At 38.5% G+C, this 19,350-nt stretch overlaps 1 protein-coding gene across 2 annotated transcripts in view; it reads right to left on the reverse strand.

The window, feature by feature from the left end:
* The window catches only part of BTAF1 (B-TFIID TATA-box binding protein associated factor 1), a 95,829-nt gene that overhangs the window by 66,970 nt on the left and 9,509 nt on the right, over window positions 1-19,350 (reverse strand). The window contains exons 2-9 of one of the 2 annotated variants that reach the window (XM_074959097.1): window positions 19,089-19,212; window positions 17,883-17,997; window positions 16,174-16,320; window positions 7,841-8,004; window positions 7,379-7,515; window positions 6,163-6,274; window positions 5,254-5,322; window positions 1,432-1,521 (exon numbers count right to left, since the gene is read on the reverse strand). In XM_074959097.1, coding sequence (XP_074815198.1) covers window positions 1,432-1,521; window positions 5,254-5,322; window positions 6,163-6,274; window positions 7,379-7,515; window positions 7,841-8,004; window positions 16,174-16,320; window positions 17,883-17,997; window positions 19,089-19,212 — 958 coding nt within the window. Of the gene's footprint in view, window positions 1-1,431; window positions 1,522-5,253; window positions 5,323-6,162; window positions 6,275-7,378; window positions 7,516-7,798; window positions 8,005-16,173; window positions 16,321-17,882; window positions 17,998-19,088; window positions 19,213-19,350 lie in introns of both variants that reach the window. The other variant, XM_074959096.1, reaches the window with a different exon arrangement.

Consider the following 19,350-nt stretch of genomic DNA (forward strand, 5'->3'; position numbering starts at 1 on the left):
ACAAACAGAAGTCTAAAATAAACCAAGTATTGTTTTATTCTAGGAAAAGAGATAGAATGAAAGCAACCAATTTCTGCTAAGCCCTGCTCTAGTTAAGGTATCCTCCATCTCTATTTAGACTAAGCAGTAAGTTAAGTTCACTAGGATCTAGAGACTGAACACTATACAAATGCTAAAAGACATTACCAAAACCACCTTCACCTCAAAAGCCCCCTTGAATTATTAACTCTCCACCACTTCCCCCAAAAGTTATTTTAATATTCATGAAATTTATGTAGTTTTATTTCTATACTTGTTATTTACTTTATTCTTCCCAGTTCTGCCAATGAATTGCAATCTCCATAGGACAAGTGCATTTTCAAACAAAAGAACTAAAGGCTATACAATTTAAAATACCTTCAATGGCTAAATATTTAGGTTCATGTTCTCCCATCCTTATTCACAGAGCATTCTGCAAAAAGTTCCAATGGGGCAAATACATCCTTGCATGGATGCAAAAAGGAGATATGGCAGCTTGTACCTCTCTGCCCACCTCACTCCTTCATCCCCGGGTAATGGGCTCCCAGTGCTGGGTAGGGCAGCCCAACTTCCATAACTATGGCAATGGCCTCTCTGGGCCACTGCAAAGTTACAGCCCAGCAATTCTGCACAAGTATGTCTCTCACATGCGCCCTCACCCCAAGGGAAAAAAAAACAAAAATAAAAAACCCTGAACATCCTCTACACCACGGGCTCTTACAGACCTGACTACTTTCCACTTGCTTTGCAATTGGGGTGAGGCATTTATGCCTTCCTTAAAGTCCCTTTTGCAACAGCCAACTCAAGAGGATTGTACAACAACTATGTGAAGAAGGGTGGCAGAAGTTAGCAGGTATTTCTAAAAACTTCCTATGGGCTACATCAATAGCACACTCAAGTGCTCTTTTTAAATAAATGGGGACTGCCTTCTAAATACGTCTTCCTGGTTTAGTAATCCAAAGCAAGCCAATGGAATCAGCTTTCCTATTAGAAAGCATTATACAACTTGCTTTATAATCTAAAAGCCATTTTAGTTAAATTAGGTTTATTAAATTAGCCAAACTATTTTACGCTGCAGAATTTGCCTTGTCATAACTTTGGAACATATTGATTCCAATACTTGCTAATGGCAAAGCTGATTCTTGAAATCCAAGTTTGCACTCAATTGTCAATGCAGAGGCTCTTTGTTCAAGTTTTTGTTTTTTTAAAAAAGGTGATTTACATTCTGTCATTAGATTACACCTTTTACAGCCACTCCCACACTCCTAAATTGCCTCTATCATCTGTGTATCCCAATTTTAGTATTTGCAGAGAAGAGTTCTACAGGTTGCAAAAGAAGCCACACTTAAATATTGCTTGGTCTCTCTTTCAATAAGCTGATCATCATCAATCATCATCGACTTCTTATTTTACCTCTTCTACAGTACTGTCTCCCATTTTGCCACCACTTTTCCCGTGTGCTTTAAGTATTTCCCTCAGCGCAGTGCCTGCACCATGCCGAACCTAAAACGTGCAAGAGGGGGGAATAAAAACAGACCAATTTTTTTTTTTTTAATATCTACAAATGCTCAGTATCAATTGAAGAAGTTGGAAAATGTTCAAACAATATAAACTGCTTTTCCTTCCAGTAACAAGTTCTGAATGCTTCAGATCTGGTGACATTTTATAACATTTACACATATGTAGGAAGTTTCTGGTCAAAGGTGATGGAAATCAGTAATGAGATTTCCCTGATCTTCCCAAGAAGTCTTCAGCGTTTCTCTAAAGTCCGATTATGGAGAAGGATGTCATTTTTATTAGGTTTTATTTTTGTGTGTTATGAGTGCCAGATAATTCTCAGTAGAGGTTCCTTCAGAGACAGAGAGTTATTATACCAAAACTCCTTTACTGATGCTGGATGAAGTTTTAGAGTGACTGCACAAAATCTTCCTAACCATATCAAGGGATTGCAATATTTCTTAGTAGATTAAGAGCAGCAAGCATGTGGGTTACTTATATGTAATTACGTTTATCCTAAGATATCATTATATAGGACTCAGGCTCTTAGATGACTGCATAATAGTCAAGACAGATCTTCCCTCCACCTCCACAAACATTCCAATCTTAATTATCACTGCCTTAGCATCCACTAGACCCCTCTCAGTCAGCTCCTAAATGCACATGCAGCAATAGCTCCTTTACAAATACCAACTACAAACACAAAAAAGTGAATTTTCTACACGACAACCATGAGGGCAGACAATCTAAACTTTGAAAAACACCACACCATCCAGCAACAGAACTTCATGGGGTGGTAGATGGGTGAAATAGTGTGTGTGGATATCAAAGAAACAGAATTTTAGGCAAACAATTTTTCCTTCTAAAGAGGTATTCCTGCACTTTGAGTGTAAACATTTGAGGGACATTTCTCAGAGCCAGAAGTAAGCATAGTCAGAAGGAGACATTCTGAAAGTTTTTACTGTTAAACAATGAGGCAGAATACAGAGCCACACAAGTCATCCCTTAGAATAGCAAATTATAGGTGAGAGTTAGGGGCTACCACCAATCTGAAATACGGGCACTAGACATCAAAATCCAGAACCAAAGAATCTTTCATTAACACTAAAACCAAGTATTAGCACCAGTACTGTAGGCTATGTGAGCTCTAAGCATGACCAGTGGATCTAAAAACAACAATATTAATAATAAATAAAATAATAAAAAAGTCCTGCTCCCCAGGGAATCAATTCACTGGTGGTGGCTTGCAACAATCAGTCTTCTAGGTTCTGATGGTCTTCATGATTCTGTTAACCAAAGCAAGAACCAATGGAGACCCAAATCCCTCAAAAATGCTCTGGGAACTCAGTATGTGACCATATAAACGATTCCCTGTGACTCCATTTGTACAGGCATATCAGCTTCCATAGCAGAGTACAAAGTTAAGGAGTTATATCAAACAGCTGTATTAAGGAGCAGAGGTATTAAGATTTACCTTTCAGGTAAATCAGAATAAAATACTTCCTCAGTGGTCTGGGAAGCCATTCAGCCCTAAATTCTCTGAGGTTACATGAAAGGCAGGGTGAAGAAGCCCTAAGCCTTCCGTTTCAATCCTAATGTAGAGATGCTGAATGCACCAAAGTGTATATTTCTATGTAGAGCCAAAAGACAAGGTATTGAGGCAGAGACTACACTCACCATTTTTAAATCTATAGTTTCATTACTGAAAATATTTTGAAAGTTATAACCAAGTAATTATTAGGATGTTTTTGTCCCATATACAAATTAGTCTCTCCATGAGAATATATATATGACAATCTGGAGTCAACCTCTGGAAAGATCTGCCCACCTTCAAAAAGATATGGAAGTATCGGTGTAGATTTTTCCTCCCCAGCTATATGTCCAAGGAGAAAACACCCGAATAGATTTCAGACAGTCAATTCAGAAAGTGCGGGGGCAGGGGGAAGGAGAGAAGAAGAGAAGAGAGACTATTGCCTTCCATTAGGTCTCCTCTTTTCTTTCAGCATTAAGATAAAACATAGGATCACCTCCACCAGCAAACTAGAAGCTACCACAAAACAAAAATGAAGTCCAGTTTCTGCTGACTAGAAAGGGGAATGAAAAATGTATCTTTGTATGTACATTTTATAATATTTTACATAGGTGTGATACAAAAACCTAGATTAAATTGCTTATAGGCGTCAGACTGAAAGGTGCATTAGCAGAAAGCTTTAGTTCATCTTTAGTATGCCTGGAGGATGTATGAATAGAGATGGCTTTGTAATTTACTAAGTGAAACACCCTGTTTTGAGTTGCTCGCTAAAGTAGATGCAGGCTTGTTTCCTCTAGTGCAGTCTACCTCAATGGCTATCTTGAACTGAGGGGACAGTAGACACTGAGGTGGTTGTTTTTTATTTATTTATTTATTTTATTTTTTATTACTCTATAGAACAAGGAGAATGTTTGACTTGTAGGAAGTGCTGTCACAGGTAAGTGCATTGTACCACTTTAATCAATATTTTCTCACTAAAATAAAACATAACAAGATAAAGTGATTTTGACTCCAAAAAGGGAGATGCACTCTACTTGAGAGCTCATTATATGAGAGATTTGCAAGAGGCGGTGGGAGAGGAGAAGAATGCAAGGATTTTCTGCAACTGCATGTTATCCCAAAGGTTAAGTGTCTTGTATGTGGTCAAAACATTATCTTGCTCTATTTGTCATGCCATTCCACACATTTTGCAGTCTTAGACTCCACACCACCATATAAAACGTATGCAGCATCACACCAATTATTTGTCCTCATGACTATAGGCATGGTTATATAGTAGTGCTGATAAACTCATGTAGCTCTTCCTTTACAAGTCTTTATGTTTAAGGTTTAACAGAATGGTCTTAACACATACTCTCTGAACTAAGTTATGAAGTCTGTCTGTTACAGAGTGACAAACATCATATTAGTTTTGTTTAAAGTTGTTTGGGGTTTTTTTTGGACCCACTAACAAACAAAGGCTTTTAAAAATTAAATATTGCTGGCAATTTGTTCTCAGAGTGGATGCAGATCCTATGGATTCCAGTGAAGAAAGCCACCACATACTGTTTAATTAGTGTGACAACGTGAATAAGTTATGGAAATTCAAAGACATGCAATCCAGATGCTTTTCAAGAGCAGTTGCTCTTGGAACACTCAAAAGATGGACACTAAAAGCTTGTATCTGGGAGCAGGGAGGAAGAGTAAAACCTTGTAGGGGACAGATCTGAAAGTCAGATCACATTCAGAATTTGCTTTTTAAAATTGTGTATTATAAAAGATAGTCACTGAACTGTTTAGGTGACTACACAAAGAACTGTAACTTCATTCTTATGAATTAAGACATTACTGAATGCCTCTCCAGAATGTTGCCCTGGAGTCTGCATTTAGTTATTCTGAGTAAAAACAGATGTTATTTGAAGAAACAAAGCTTACCTAAAAATATTTAGGCCATCCCACATCAGGGAAAACTAGTACAGACATCTACACCTGTGCCAAGTCCCATTCACTTCAGTGGAACTCAAGGATCCACTATCAGACCTCTGGGCATCTGTGTTGAGTCCTAGTGGAGTAAATGGAACGCAGCACAAGTGCAGAGAACTGCACTTACAGTCCCTGATGTAGGATCATGGCATAAGCATGAAATGTAAATACAAGTCCCAATTTCTAATGGCATCAATTTCTTATTTGTACAAATTAGATGTAAGGCGGCTATGCATAATTCTTACCTCCCAGGATGGGTTAAAAAGATCATTGCATACTTCTTCACAAAAGCTTTCTAAAGGCCATTCATTTGCCTAAAAAAAAACAAACAAAGATACCCAATCAACAAGAGAGACTATCTAAATTTCCCTAATTGTTAACTTCAGAGTTCCATGTCAGACAGACATACAAACACAAGATGCATCACCACTAGTTTATCCAATAAATAAGAAAAGTTAATTACTTTGACTTTAGTGTTTTCTCCCACTATGGCTTGTCTACACAGCAAGTTAGTTGCACAGCAAGCTAGGGTACACAAGGTCTGTTTTCCCATATGCTATTTCTCACATCCAAATACAGCTACTCTACAATTTTCCAAGCTTCAGTCTCTTTCCATAATTGTGAATTTCTTCAACAAGTCTTTGTGATACTGTTTAATTCTGCAGTTATACACTAGAAATTTTAGTCTAAATTAGATCTGATTAAAAAGGTTCCCTTAATCTTTGTCTCTTATCAAGATTTTCAGAACAAACTATTTATGGGTCACAATGATCTTTTATTACCTTTTACCTGCTCTAGCCTAGCTTTACAATTTAACACCCTAAAAGCACCTAAATTTAAGACTACAACCACCAGCAGTGTTAATCTGCCTACTGAATAAGAAGTCAGATGGTTCTCAAGTGAAGTTCACTGAAGTCACAGATTATCACTAGTCAATTAACAGTGATCTCTCAACCTCACATGCAGTGTCAGAAAAAAAAACTCTGCTCTTGTAGCTATAGATGAGTTGCAAGTGAAATTCCCTCCTTCTGGTTTTGGTAAATTAATGGTAAAACGAACAGAAGAATTTGGGAGCACAAAGTAGTTTAAAAATAAACAACATTGGCCCACATCACCAAGTTATCAATCCCTTAATAAAAGGGGACATATTGTACCTCTTCTGGTGCATTGTCTACCAAAACTTTTGAGTCAGTGGCAGGCTGGCTGATGACAACATTTGCTATTTTTCTGCGCTTTTCTTCTGGTTCCCCATCAGTGCTATCATTGCTAAAAAAGGAAGTTGAAATATGTCATGTTTGTGAATAGAAACATTATGCATTGTAACAGGAGTAATCACTTCCCCTGAGAGTGTCTTGAAAACATTCCTATCAAATTTTTATTTATGTTCATTCTTTAGATGACTTCAGTAGCAAATGGAAGTCTCTCTTCTTAACTAAGCAATATAAGCTGTTATTTAGCAGCTAAATGTAACTTGGTAGCTATGTTGGAATGTATTCCTTGTATATAACAGTTACCATGAGCTTTATTATTCAGTGATCTACCCAGTGAGGGATAGGAGACAAGAATACTCAGTGCCACCCCACTTTCCAACCTCTCCCAGCTATTTGAAGAGGGAAATGCAAGATGAAGAATTTTCAAACAATGTCTAGAAGAAACGTATTTTATTGTTTTTGGTTTTTTTTTTTTTAATTAACGTAACAGTAGTGGACAATTCCATTGGTACAAATCACCGAGAGGAAAACATACTATAAGTATGTTGGAGAAATAAACACGGATTGAGAAAAATTTAGCCACTACTGATCTTCATAAATCCATGAGTTTAATTCAGTACCATCAGGTCCTTAATAACCACCATGAATGTCAGATGTAATATATTACATTATATACAGAAAGGTTCCCAGCTAAAGGATTAACTAGAGACCTGCATTCATTGTGGTTTTTAAAGTAAAGCACAAAACAACAAAATTCTTGTAATTAATGTTTTACTGTTAGGGCTATTGGCAGTGACCACCTGAAAGATAGTTATGTTTCACTGGAGAGATTCATCACAATTCTAGGATGGTTAGAAAGGTACCTGAAGTCTAGCCTGTTTCTCTATATGGCAACTGAATTTATGATTAAGGTTGCTGTTTATCCTATCCCTGTTGCTACTGTATTCTGACAAACTGCCTTTTGAGGACAACAGTACATCTATATTATGCAGCAATAAAGAATGGTGTATGAATAGTTTATATTTACTGGAATTATTGAAAGGTGGAACCAAGCTTCATTGAAGAGTTCTCAGACCCAAGCCAGAATGGGAATTTCTGAGCTGGCCCGATAACTTACTATGTTACCAGAAAACAAACAAGAAAGCAATTGCTACAGTACCTTTTCTCATTAGTCTCTACTGCATCCCTGGATCTTTGCTTTGCAAATAGCTTAGCCATCCTTTTAGCTTTATTCTTTTGTCTACTGCTCATACCAGCTCGAAATTCTGAATCAATCAACTCAGCAGCCTGAAGAGTCTAAAAAAAATAAGAATCCATTCAATGTCAATCCTGCCTGTATCTAAAGTTCACCCCTCCCCCGCCCCAAGGACAAAAACAAAAAACACCCTCTTGTTCTCACTTCCCCATAGCACCCATGTTACTTGAAACCCAGAGCAGTAGTTTGGCACAGTACTAAATGTGATTAATGTGCAACGTATGAAATTTAAGTGTTCGAAAGACAGAGCAAAATTATAAGTCAAACTTAGTATTTAAAATGTAATGATTTACAATGGCAGAAGCACAAATGAAGCAAACCCACTGTATTATTCCTTGCAGTCAAACAGCCCGAGGTTTTACCTACAGGTTGTTTGTTTACAAGTGAAGCTGAAGTAGGAGTATAGTCCAAATCCTCATCATTGAACAGGTCTTCAGTGTTCATTCCAATTGCAGCTCCCATATCAAGGCCAAGTTTCTTTTGTAACAGTTTCCTTTGTCGTGCTATCCTCTCTTTAGGATCAACTTCACCTAAAAAAAGGTCAGCTTTTATACTTCATTTCAAAACACAAATGTCCAATAGATTTACTGCTGAAGACTTGATAAAAATTACAGTAGAACTAAAATATTCTAATTTATGAGAACAAAACAGAGGTCAACTGTACTTTGATTATATATAAATAAATGCCACAGAAACTTTAAAGCTTTGTAAAATTTCTTTTAACCCAAAACATACTGACCCTTTTAAAGATCTGTTTTTGTAACCATATAGCTACCTAATTAAAGTGGCATTAGCTTTCACTAGAAAAGTTCTAGAATACTTTTAAACAGCTTCCATGAGACTCACTGAACTGCATTATATGCATGGGATTTTAAAATAACATTTTTCTGAATTTTGTGGAAAAGCACTTTGGAGGAAGGGAACAAGCAGTTACCATATTGCACAGAGGACTGTCAATAACTGGAGCCTTGCTAAATAAAAAAATTAAATATTGTTATTTTGCATATGCACCTATTTTTATGGAAAGGGTTTTCCCCAAAGAGAAACAAAAAGGCCTGACAAAAATGCAGAGAATGAGACATTTCTAATATCTCTGAGTTAAGATGACTCAGAGACCCATACATAGTATGTGAACATCTTTACTTCCCTGTTGGAAGCCCGAAAGCCAAGTTTCTCTGGATAGTTTAAAAATACTTAACAAAAACAAAAAAACAACCCACACACAAAACAAAAAAACCCCCAACCACTGTATCCAAGCCTCTTCTATACTAGTTCCCCCCAAACTAATGTCTTCTGATGGAGAGCTGGATTCTGTAGGAGGGGAAAGATGGTTTTATGGTTGGGTTTGGAACTGGGGTCTGCTCAGAATCTAGTCCCAGTTTTGCCACAAACTTCATGTGTTAAGTTGTGCAAGTCTCATCTGTAAAGTGAAGATAATGGTACTTGCCTACCGCTCAAGAAACTTGCAAAGCTTAATTAAAGCTTGTGAAGTGCTTAGCAACTAGATACCAGGACAGTTAGGCACTTCAAGATTACATACAAATGAAAGGAGTTCAATTAATTGAACAAGGCCACAAGCTACATATAAGCCTAGAAATCTAGTGGGTAAATTTTGCTCATTCTAGGAATTTCTAGATATAGGATATGGAAACCAATCTGAAGTGGTGTCATCCACCTTTGGATTTTGCCACTGCTGCCTTCACAACTAGGGATGGACAAGTGCCAGCTGAAGACAGCAAGCAGAAAGGAAGTGACTTATCAAGCAGTGACATCAGGCTCTACACACCCTTTCAATGTTCAATTTAACACTGAGTCAGGTGGCTCATATTGCCAGGACCTTTGGGGGAAACTCAGATATATGGATTTAATTATATCCATGCCCATAATCCTGTAAATTCATACATTTAAATGTGTGATTACAAAAGCCAACAAAATAAAAAGAGAAAGTCAAACAGTTGCCACTACCTAGAATAGTCCATTTTCCTTGGCCTGAACCATCTTGAAGGCATATAGTGACTCTGCCAAGACTACAGAGCTATTATTTTTGTTTGTCCAACAAGAGCATAACGTTTGATGTACTTTTACACATTAATTCACAGAATATTTTCATAACATAGAATCACAGAAGAGTAGGACTGGAAGGGACCTTGAAAATTCATCTAGTCCAGTCCCTTGCACTCAAGGCAGGACTATGTACTAACTAGACTATTTCTGACAGGTGTTCGTCTAACCTGTTCTTAAAAACCTCCAATGATGGAGATTCTACAACCTCCCTAGGAAATTTGTTCCAGTGCTTAACTACCCTCAGTTAGGAAGTTTTTCCTTAATGTCCAACCTTAACCCCCCTTGCTGCAATTTAAGCTCATTGTTTCTTGTCCTATCCTCAGAGGTTAACAAAACCATTTGCCATCCTCCTCTTTGTAACAACCTTTTAAGTACTTGAAAACTGTTATGCCCCCGCCCCCCGTCTTCTCTTTTCTAGATTAAACAGACCCAATTTTTTTCAGTCTTTCCGCACAGGTGATTTTTCTTGCCCTTTAATCTTTTTTGTTGCTCCCCTCTGGAATGACTCCAGTTTGGACACATCTTTCCTGAAATGTGGCACCCAGAAATGTACACAATACTCCAGCTGAGACCTTATCAGCACAGAGCAGAGTGGAAGAATTACTTCTCATGTCTTGCTTACAATACTCTTGCTAGTACATCCAGGAATTATGTTTGCTTTTTTTGCAACGGCATTACAATGCTTATTCATTTAGTCTGTGATCTGATCCACTATAAACCCCCAGATCCCGTTCTGCAGTACTCCCCCTAGGCAGTCATTTCTTATTTTGCATGTGTACAACTGATTGTTCCTTCCTAAGTGGAGTACTTTGCATTTGTCCTTATTGAATTTCATCCTGTTTACTTCAGACCATTTCTTCAGTTTGTCCAGATCATTTTGAATTGTAATCATATCCTCCAAAGCACTTTCAGCCCCTCCCAGCTTGGTATTGGCTGCAAACTTTATAAGTGTACTCTCTATGCCATTATCTAAATCATGTATGAAGATACTGAACAGAACCAGAACCAATTCTTCGTTTATGTTGTAGATAAACATAGCAGATAGCTGAGAACCCTATGTAAATTAATCCACTAAAAAGAAAAGGAAAAAAACAACCCACCAGATTCACAGCTACAATTCACTTTCATTTGCAAGATTAACAACAACATTCACCATATACTGTACATAATTTTCTCATTAAAATGGGTGCTCAATTACTTCAAAACAACTCATTCAGACACCTATATTTTTCTAAGAATGGGTACTCTGTAAATACCTGACATCTATTTTTTAGATATCATTGTTTAATAGGGGAATAAAGAGGCATATTTTATCAGAAATCCAGATGCTCTATAAATTTCTTATGAGCCTAAGATCAATGAAGATCAGACAAACAGACACAATGAGGAAGCAGCAAAGTTGATGGATAGGTTACTGGCCTAGAAGCGAGGAGTCCTGGGTTCTATATCCAGCTCAACCACACTGACCTGCTGTGTGACCAGGACAGGATAGATTTGCACTAAAGGGAAGAATCAGGGTTGTGCGGTGAATTAGGGTATTGTCTGTAGGACCCACTCCACCCCATCTCACTTGGAGAAGCTGAAAGGTGTATAGAGAATGAGGCAAGGGACTGCAAGGAGAGAGGGGATGTTCTTATGCTTGAAGGGGAATGCTACCCTAGAGAACTGGATGTTATGCTTGTCTCTGACACAGAATTCCTAGAAAATGCTGGACAAGTCATTGAAGCCAAATGTTTCACAAGTGGATACTAATTGTTTCTTCCTTATTTTCCTGAAAGTCCAACCTGAGGCCCAGAGTCTGACTTGCAAAGTATTGAGCACTTGCAAAGAGAAAGCAACATCAATGAAAGCTATGCTTTGAAGTGCTGTAAAGATGCTCAGTTTTCTGAAAAATTAGGTCCTTGGCATCTCAAGTTGGTCACCCAAAATTACTGGATACTTGACAATTTTGGCCTTAATCTCTGGCCATCTGTAAAAAGTGGATAATTACTCAGATGCTAAAGTGATAAGCACCATAAAAGCTGTCCTGAAGAAGTTAATAATTCTTTATTCAGTGCAGGGTTTGGAAGGCATGTAGCAAAACAAGGCTGGGGTCACACACTGAAGGAGTATAAAAAGGAACAGCGGACAGCTGCTCATTCAGTGAGTACTCTCTCTCCTGTACATTGAATGAAGTTGAGGACCTGGGGAAAAAGTACTAAGTGATCATGTAGATCAAAACTTTATAATACTGCATATGCACAAAGGGGTCAAATTAAGTGTGCATAGGCAACTTTAATTCTGGTATTTCATAACTTTTGAGTGCTTGACTTCTCAGGCTTAATAATGTTCTTTTAACATAGTATTTTATATGTATTGTTCATGTAGCTTGAAAAGAAAGAGTGCACTTATCAGAAAATTGGTTTGCCATTTTAATTTAATATAGCACATGCTGCAAATGAAGACTTTGGACATAATCTTACCAAGATGAAAGTAGTGTGACAACGCTCTATCCTTGCCTCTGTGGGTCCCGTGTTTCCTGGTGGATTTCGCTAGCCTCAGAGGTTCACTGTGACCCTCCACGTAACCCTTCTCTCTCTCTAGAGACAAGGGTCACAGTCTACTGACCCATTTTCATCATAAGCCAGAGAGGGAGGGGAGGAGAAGTTATCCTTCCTTGCACAGTCTCTGTTGTCTCCCGGCCTCAGTGACTAATCAGGGGGCAAAGGTGGGGAGGGGGCACCCCAGGCCCACCCTCTACTCTGGGCTCCAGCCCAGGGACCCTAATAGTATCAGCTATGGTAGCTGACCTTTTAGAAACATGACATGTACAATTCCCTGGGCTACTTCCCCCACAGCAGCCCTTACTTCCTCAAGCTACACTTTACCCTTACCTCAGGGCCTCTTTCCTTGTGCCTGATATGGTGTGTACTACTCAGCCTCTCCAATAATGCAACTTCCTCCCACAGCTCCTGACATGCACACCCATCTGACTAACTGGAAGGCTTTTAACTAGTTTCAGCCAGCCCCTGATTGGCTTCAGGTGTCCCAATCAACCTAGCCTTCTCCCTGCCTTCTGGAAAGTTCTTAATTGGCCCCAGGTGTCTTAATAGACCAGGAGCAGCTGCCATTTCACTTATCCTGGTACCAAGGGTTTGTTTAGCCTGGAGCTAATATATCTATCTCCCACTACTTTTCTATAGTCATCTGGCCTTGCCCCATCACAGTAGCTATAGGTTCTGGCGTAACAGTCCCTGAACAGCTGAAGAATGGTAAATTTACATAGGAAAGGAAAGACACTGTCATCACCATGCAACTAGGAGAAAGCAGGAGATTTTAAATTTTGCCTCTATGAAGAATTCTGTAAAAACCTGCCATGACAAGTTGGGGTGGTCAGATTTCCTTTTCTTATTTATATAGAGCTAGTGGTTCACATTTCAGGAGTAATATTTCCTCTGACACAATCTAATCAGATACTGCCTGCTTAGATATTTAGGACCTGAATTTCTAAATTTGGAACAATTTTGCAGAAAGTTAGTGCACACATTTACCACTACTGTGCATGCAAATAAGTTTGTATACACAAATATGTACACTTCATTTGTTCATCCAACTGTGGTAACTCTGCATATTTATTGGGCATGCAGGTGCACACACCCGTGTGCCTACAGTTTTGAAACCGTTATACATCCTTACTTACCAAATTAGAAGACTTTATTTCATAAAGGGTATTTTGTTTATTAACAGGAATTCAAAGGGACTAAAAGGTCATTATTTGTCTACTCCAGATACCAAATTGCAAAAGAAGCAAAAATATTGATTTCACATTCTAATTGATTTCTGGAAGTAAACAAAAGTGCCTTTTGTATGAAGATTTAAGCTTAAGATAGAAGCAATTACTCTGTTGAGTACTACACTTAATGTTAATGTAACAAGGAACAACACCATTATGTGACACCCATCATGCAGCACCCATAAAGGAAACTTAATTCGGAGAAAATAAATTGTGTGATTTCTGGTTCTGAGGAATATTAGTATGCAGAATAACTTTGTTTGCAATTTAAATGTGTTAGCTAAAGCAGTGTAAGTTTTAAAACACACACACTTAAAACCAAAAATACAGATACTATGTAACTGATAAATTCTGAGAATCTACCTGTTAAGTAGAGACAGGAAGCGATTTACCCGAAGTTTCCAAACTTTGGTGACTAAAGTTAAGCACCTAAAATCCACCTACGTCATCTAAAAAGTTTGGAAAGTTTTACCATAATTCCTTCTGCTGGTACCAAAGATTACGAGTAAGAAAGTTTAAAAAAAAATAAATAAAAATCCATTATAAATCTCCTGCACCCTATTTTCTAATACTTATGTGACTGTAGTAAATGTAGAAGGGTCACTGTTGCCCAATGCTGATCAATAAGGTATGAAAATCAAAGCCCAATTAATACCATTTAACTATCACCACAAACTACAAAAATTCATTTTTCCTACATATCTCACCCACATAAGTGCACAGGTTCATTGCCTTTCTACCAATGAGCACTCCACCCTCCCTCCAATCCAGTGTCATTGCCCATCTTCCTAACACCTATTTGTGGATGTCCAGTCCTCCCAAATTCACGAAGGCCAAAGTTGAGCTCTTCATGTCCTCTAAGACACACCAACTGTTTCTCTCTCTCTCTCACTGTGGACAACACCATGCTCCTAGTCATCCAGGGCCATAGCCTGGATAAAAATCTTTGACTCAGCCATATCTGAGTCTATTCAGGCCATGTCTAAATTTCACCCCTTCTTCCTATACAATCACTCTAAAGTCTGACGTTTCCTCTTGTTTCACACAGCTAGTACTCTGTTTAAGCCCTCACCATTTGCATCTTTATTATCTTCCATTCTGGCATTGGTTACTAAAACCTTGTTTCTCTCAAGTCCATTCAAAATGCTGCTGCCAATATCACCTTCCTGGCTCATTGCTCTGATGACATTAGTCCTCTTAGAGCATGTCTACATAGCAACTAGACACTTGCAGCTGGTCCATGTCAGCCAATTTGGGCTCATGTGGTCGGGCTGCAGGGCTGTTTCACTGCTGTGTAGACTTCCGGGCTCAGGTTGGAGCCCAGCCTCTAGGACCCTGCAAGGTTGGAGAGCCCATCAATTAAGCAGTCCTGCAAAACCAAGTTGGCTGGCACAGGGCCAGCCGTGGGTTTTTCTTTGCCATGTAGAAATACCCTTAGAGTCCCTCCAATAGTGCTGTCCTTTGTTTTCAAAGGTAAAGTCTGTTTTAATGAGAAAGTATTCACAACATAGCCCTTCCCTGTCTTGCTGACCTAGTAATGTATCATGACACCAACTCCCAGCTTCACTCTGTCAACTCCCACCTTTTTCTGTGCACCAGTCAGCTTCCTTCCTTATGCATCCTGTATGCTCATGCCACCCCTAATACTCAGAAATACTTGCTAATATAACTTGCAACCACTACCCTATCCTCCTTCAAATCCCTCCTCAAGACTCCTCTTTTAGAATGCCTACCAAACCCAGGATGCAGACCATGGTCAGGCAAGTAATGAGCAGTGACTGGCCTCTTTCCCCTTACTCTTATTAACTTCCCCATTTCTCATCCTACTACTACCTCCAATTTAAAGAAGAACTGCACCCCCCCCCTCCCCCAAGTCACAGGAACCTAACAAAGCAGAACTGTTTCTTCAACATATTCATTTTCTCATACATTAAATCCCTATCTCCTAATTTGTCTGTTTTGTGCCATTTAGATTGAAGCTGTCTGGGGGCATGGATTGTCTCTTATCTGCGTCTGCACAACAACAACTAGCACAGTAGGGCCTCAATCCCAGCTGGTGCCTTTGGATACTACCATAACATGTTTACCGCCACCACCAGTCTCTGGACCACAAAAGTCCACGGAGTACTTGCTGGACAGCTGGCTAGTCGTATGGTACCGGCTCCTCTCAGTTATTTCCTGCTCCTATTCTTCACTAACAAAGCTAAAGAAGAGCTTTCCTGATATTTTTTTTCCCTCCGTATAATGAAATGCTGCGGTTGTCATAGGAATATTACATGAGAGGTCTGTAAGACCTCATTCACAAGTTCTGTTAAAATGCAGTCCACCCTATGAAAACATTTGAGAACCTTCAAACTATGCTATCCAACATTAAGGTTGAGCTGTCAAAATCATGATTTTATAAAAAGGCAGGAATATTAAGCACTTACAACACATACAGGAAATACAAAGAGATTACAATAGACTTAGGCTAAAAATAGAAAACCTGTACATGCACAATGTGGCTGAATTATTGTTGCTGTAGAAACCTTAGTTTTTTCTTCTCCTGTCATTTTCCCTTTGAACTCAACTACAAAACCTTATTTCATTTTTTTCCCCTGCATTTATCATAGCTCTGCTGGGACAATGACTAAAAATCAATCTCACTACTTTAGAGCAGAAACTATTTTTCCAAGCAGAGCCGTGTAGTAATAATTCATTCCTCTACCCTAAAGTGAGAATTCAAACCAAAAGACCGTTTTGATTTAGCAAGTTCCCCCACACCTTCTTCCTAGCAGTATGGGAGATTCTCGATTGTCACAACCTACAATATGGTCAACACACACACTGATAACTGGGAAAATCTATTAAATAGAACACATACCTGATTTGTCATCTTGGACCTCAAACTCTGCACCAGCAGATCCAAGAAGAGATGCTCCATGTTTTAACAGTCGACAGATATCAAACCTATCAAAACGCAGTCTATCACTGGCACATGAATCGTCCATAGGACTTTCTGAATCAGATTCTAGATAGAAATTAAAAATACAGCTTAAGGAAACAGTCAACACCAATGCTCTTTCACATGAGAAGCAGGGGCAAAGGTGGGAAAGGAGGAAGTGTTTCTCAGAAAACTAAGAAATACACCCATTTTAATTTGTGAGTTTAAAGGCCTCATGGAGGGAAGAATCTACATGCTGCAATCCAACTGAGTCAATAAAAATATCCGTCTAAATACGTTGCCTTGATGATGCTTGTGCTTGATTTTCAGACCTTAGCTAGCTGTGCATTTACATGCCTACTTTGTGCAAACTGATTTGCAGACTCACGGGGCTGATAAATCCTGATATGTTCACAGATTGTGTACTTCAAACACAAATGTGCACCTACCCAAGGTCTAAAAAGTAGATCAATTATTTGCTTCCCTAATTGAAATTACAAAATCTTGCTCATTTACAGCCTAATGTGCTTTATTAGGAAGTCTATGTACCCAAATCAAAATTAGTACAGCCTATTTTCTTCACTTAACACACAAAAAAAGTCTTGTGCTTTTGTAACACACATAAAAGACAGAAGGGAGAACTGACTTGTCCAATAATTGTATTTAGCATTCAGGTAAAAGAACCATGATAATACAGCAACATTACACTGGGCCACCAAACATCAGTAGGATCAAATAGCTTCACTGACTCCAAAATTAGAGAGAGACAGTACATACAGACCAGGTTGTTAGTAGTTTTAGCCTTACAGGGCTTTTATAGAAAACTAACTGGAGATGTTCAGGAAATATCTGGCCAAAGCAACACAACAACAACACATGACTCCACCTTCTAGCAGGCAGACATGTTCAGTGGTGTAAGAGTGCGAAGTGGGGAGGCGAAGGGGGAAGTGTTTGCAGTAGGCTTCAAACACCCAACTCTGACAGTAAAGCTTTAAGGATTAATGGACTTCTGCTTTTTCACTAAGGTAGGCGCTTTATTATCCCACCTGTTTTATAAAAGAGAAGGGAGGATGTTTTCTGGGGTCTAGAACACGAGCTGAGCAGTCCTGATGAAATCCTAGGAGAAGCCAAACTTATGCAGAAGTTTTGGTGGAACCGTATGTTGTTATCCTTGTTAATAAAGCCAAACCCCATTAAGAGGTTGAGTATGGATTCTGTGTATGTCAGGGAAAGGCAACCTATGGCATGCGTGCCAAAGGTGGCACGTAAGCGGATTTTCAGTGGCACTCACACTGCCCGGGTCCCGGCCACCAGTCGGGGGGGGGGGCTCTACATTTTAATTTTAAATGAAGCTTCTTAAACATTTTAAAAACCTTATTTACTTAACATACAATAGTTTCGTTATATATTATAGACTTATAGAAAGAGACCTAAAAACGTTAACAATGTATTACTGGCACACAAAACCTTAAATTAGAGTGAATAAATGAAGACTCGGCACACCACTTCTGAAAGGTTGCTGACCCCTGACATATGTAGCATGCAGACTGCTTGTAAAGCAGATTGGAAAAGATTGTCTGACAAGTTTTATACCAGAGTAAGTGTACATTAGAGTGATTATCAACTATACATAGTTCACTTAAAAGCACCTTGTTTTGGTCTTGGAGTTGGCTTCCACTCTGGTACATTTTTCACTATTGCTTCAACAGCCTGGCCAGCTGCAATGCGAGTATCCCAATTTGTACTCCTTAAGTATATTAACACCTTTAAAGAAAGATTTGAAAATTAATTAGTTATCTAAACCTTGAAATAAATTTTAATTTCATGAGTACAGCAGCCATCCAGTGCTCTGGACGCTGTACAAGATCATTTTAAATGCAATGGATCAAAAGGCTCCATTTAAAAGACAGCTGGGACAAGGAAGAAACAGTGAGAATACACATTGCTTTATTATCAATGGCATTCATGCTACTCAACAAGAAGCACCAATGATAATCTAGTACAACAAACTCAAACAAGTAGTTAAAACACAGTTTTGTGTCCCATCATTCTAACTCAACTTAGTCTAAATTTTAAAAAGAAGTATTTTCTCAGAGCACTGAGAAAAGTACGCTCAATGCACAATTTTTTGCCCAAGGAGGCCAACATGGGCTGTGACAGCATACACTTCTCTACACCAATACCATTATGCCTCAGCCCCAGAAAGGACTCTCTTTTGGTAAAAGTGGAATAATATTCATGACTCTGGCCACTCTGATGATAGCATCAATTGTGGTATAGAAACCCATTCAATAAGAACAGAGATGAGATCATTCTGATGCCACTACTGTCAGACAAATATTACTTTTGGTGGTTCTGTTTGTTTCTTTTTTAAACTGGATTTGGCCAGATTAAAATCTAGAAGTAATGAAATTCTCTATTTCATTTCTAGTCCTTTAAAATCATCTAGCCTGCTACTAATCACTTTTTAACCCTACAACACATAGATCAACTAAGTTTTGAACTAATGATGCAACAGCGGGAAACTGAAAAGAGTTAAGTTTCTCTTTCCAGATTACAGCAAATGCTGAACAAAGTAGGAATTAATCATATCTAGAATACACAGTGAAAACCAGTCTTAAGTGACATCCCAAAGGCTGATAAATTAGCTGTTTAATGGAAGTGGTCTTCTAATTAAGAATGAAGCAGAATAGTATTCAATATATTTAGGGGATTCTTTTAGGTGGTCTCCTAAAAAACAGGAGACTGACAAATAAGGCTTCCTTGTAGTATCAAAAAAATAAATCTAGTTTTATTCTCATTTCAGTTCTCTATTTGGCAAGGCTCTGATGTTATATTAAGAAACAAATGCTTACTTTAGATAAGAGATTATTCAGTTCATGGGGATGGAGTTTCACCACCTCCCCAAGTTGCTGTGCAGCTGCTTTTCTTGTTACCGGTGTGGTACCAGTGTCCAGTAAAATGAAGAGACGATCAAGCCTACACATATGAAAAAAATGCTAAGTGATTGTACTTGCAGAATTTGATTGGCTCACTTCGTTAACATAATCCCATTAAACCATGCAGCATACTTGACAATTTGAGGGGAGTTGGTTGCTTGGGGAAAGACAAGATATA

Source organism: Natator depressus, chromosome 7, assembly GCF_965152275.1.
Source record: "Natator depressus isolate rNatDep1 chromosome 7, rNatDep2.hap1, whole genome shotgun sequence".
Lineage (NCBI taxonomy): Eukaryota > Metazoa > Chordata > Testudines > Cheloniidae > Natator > Natator depressus.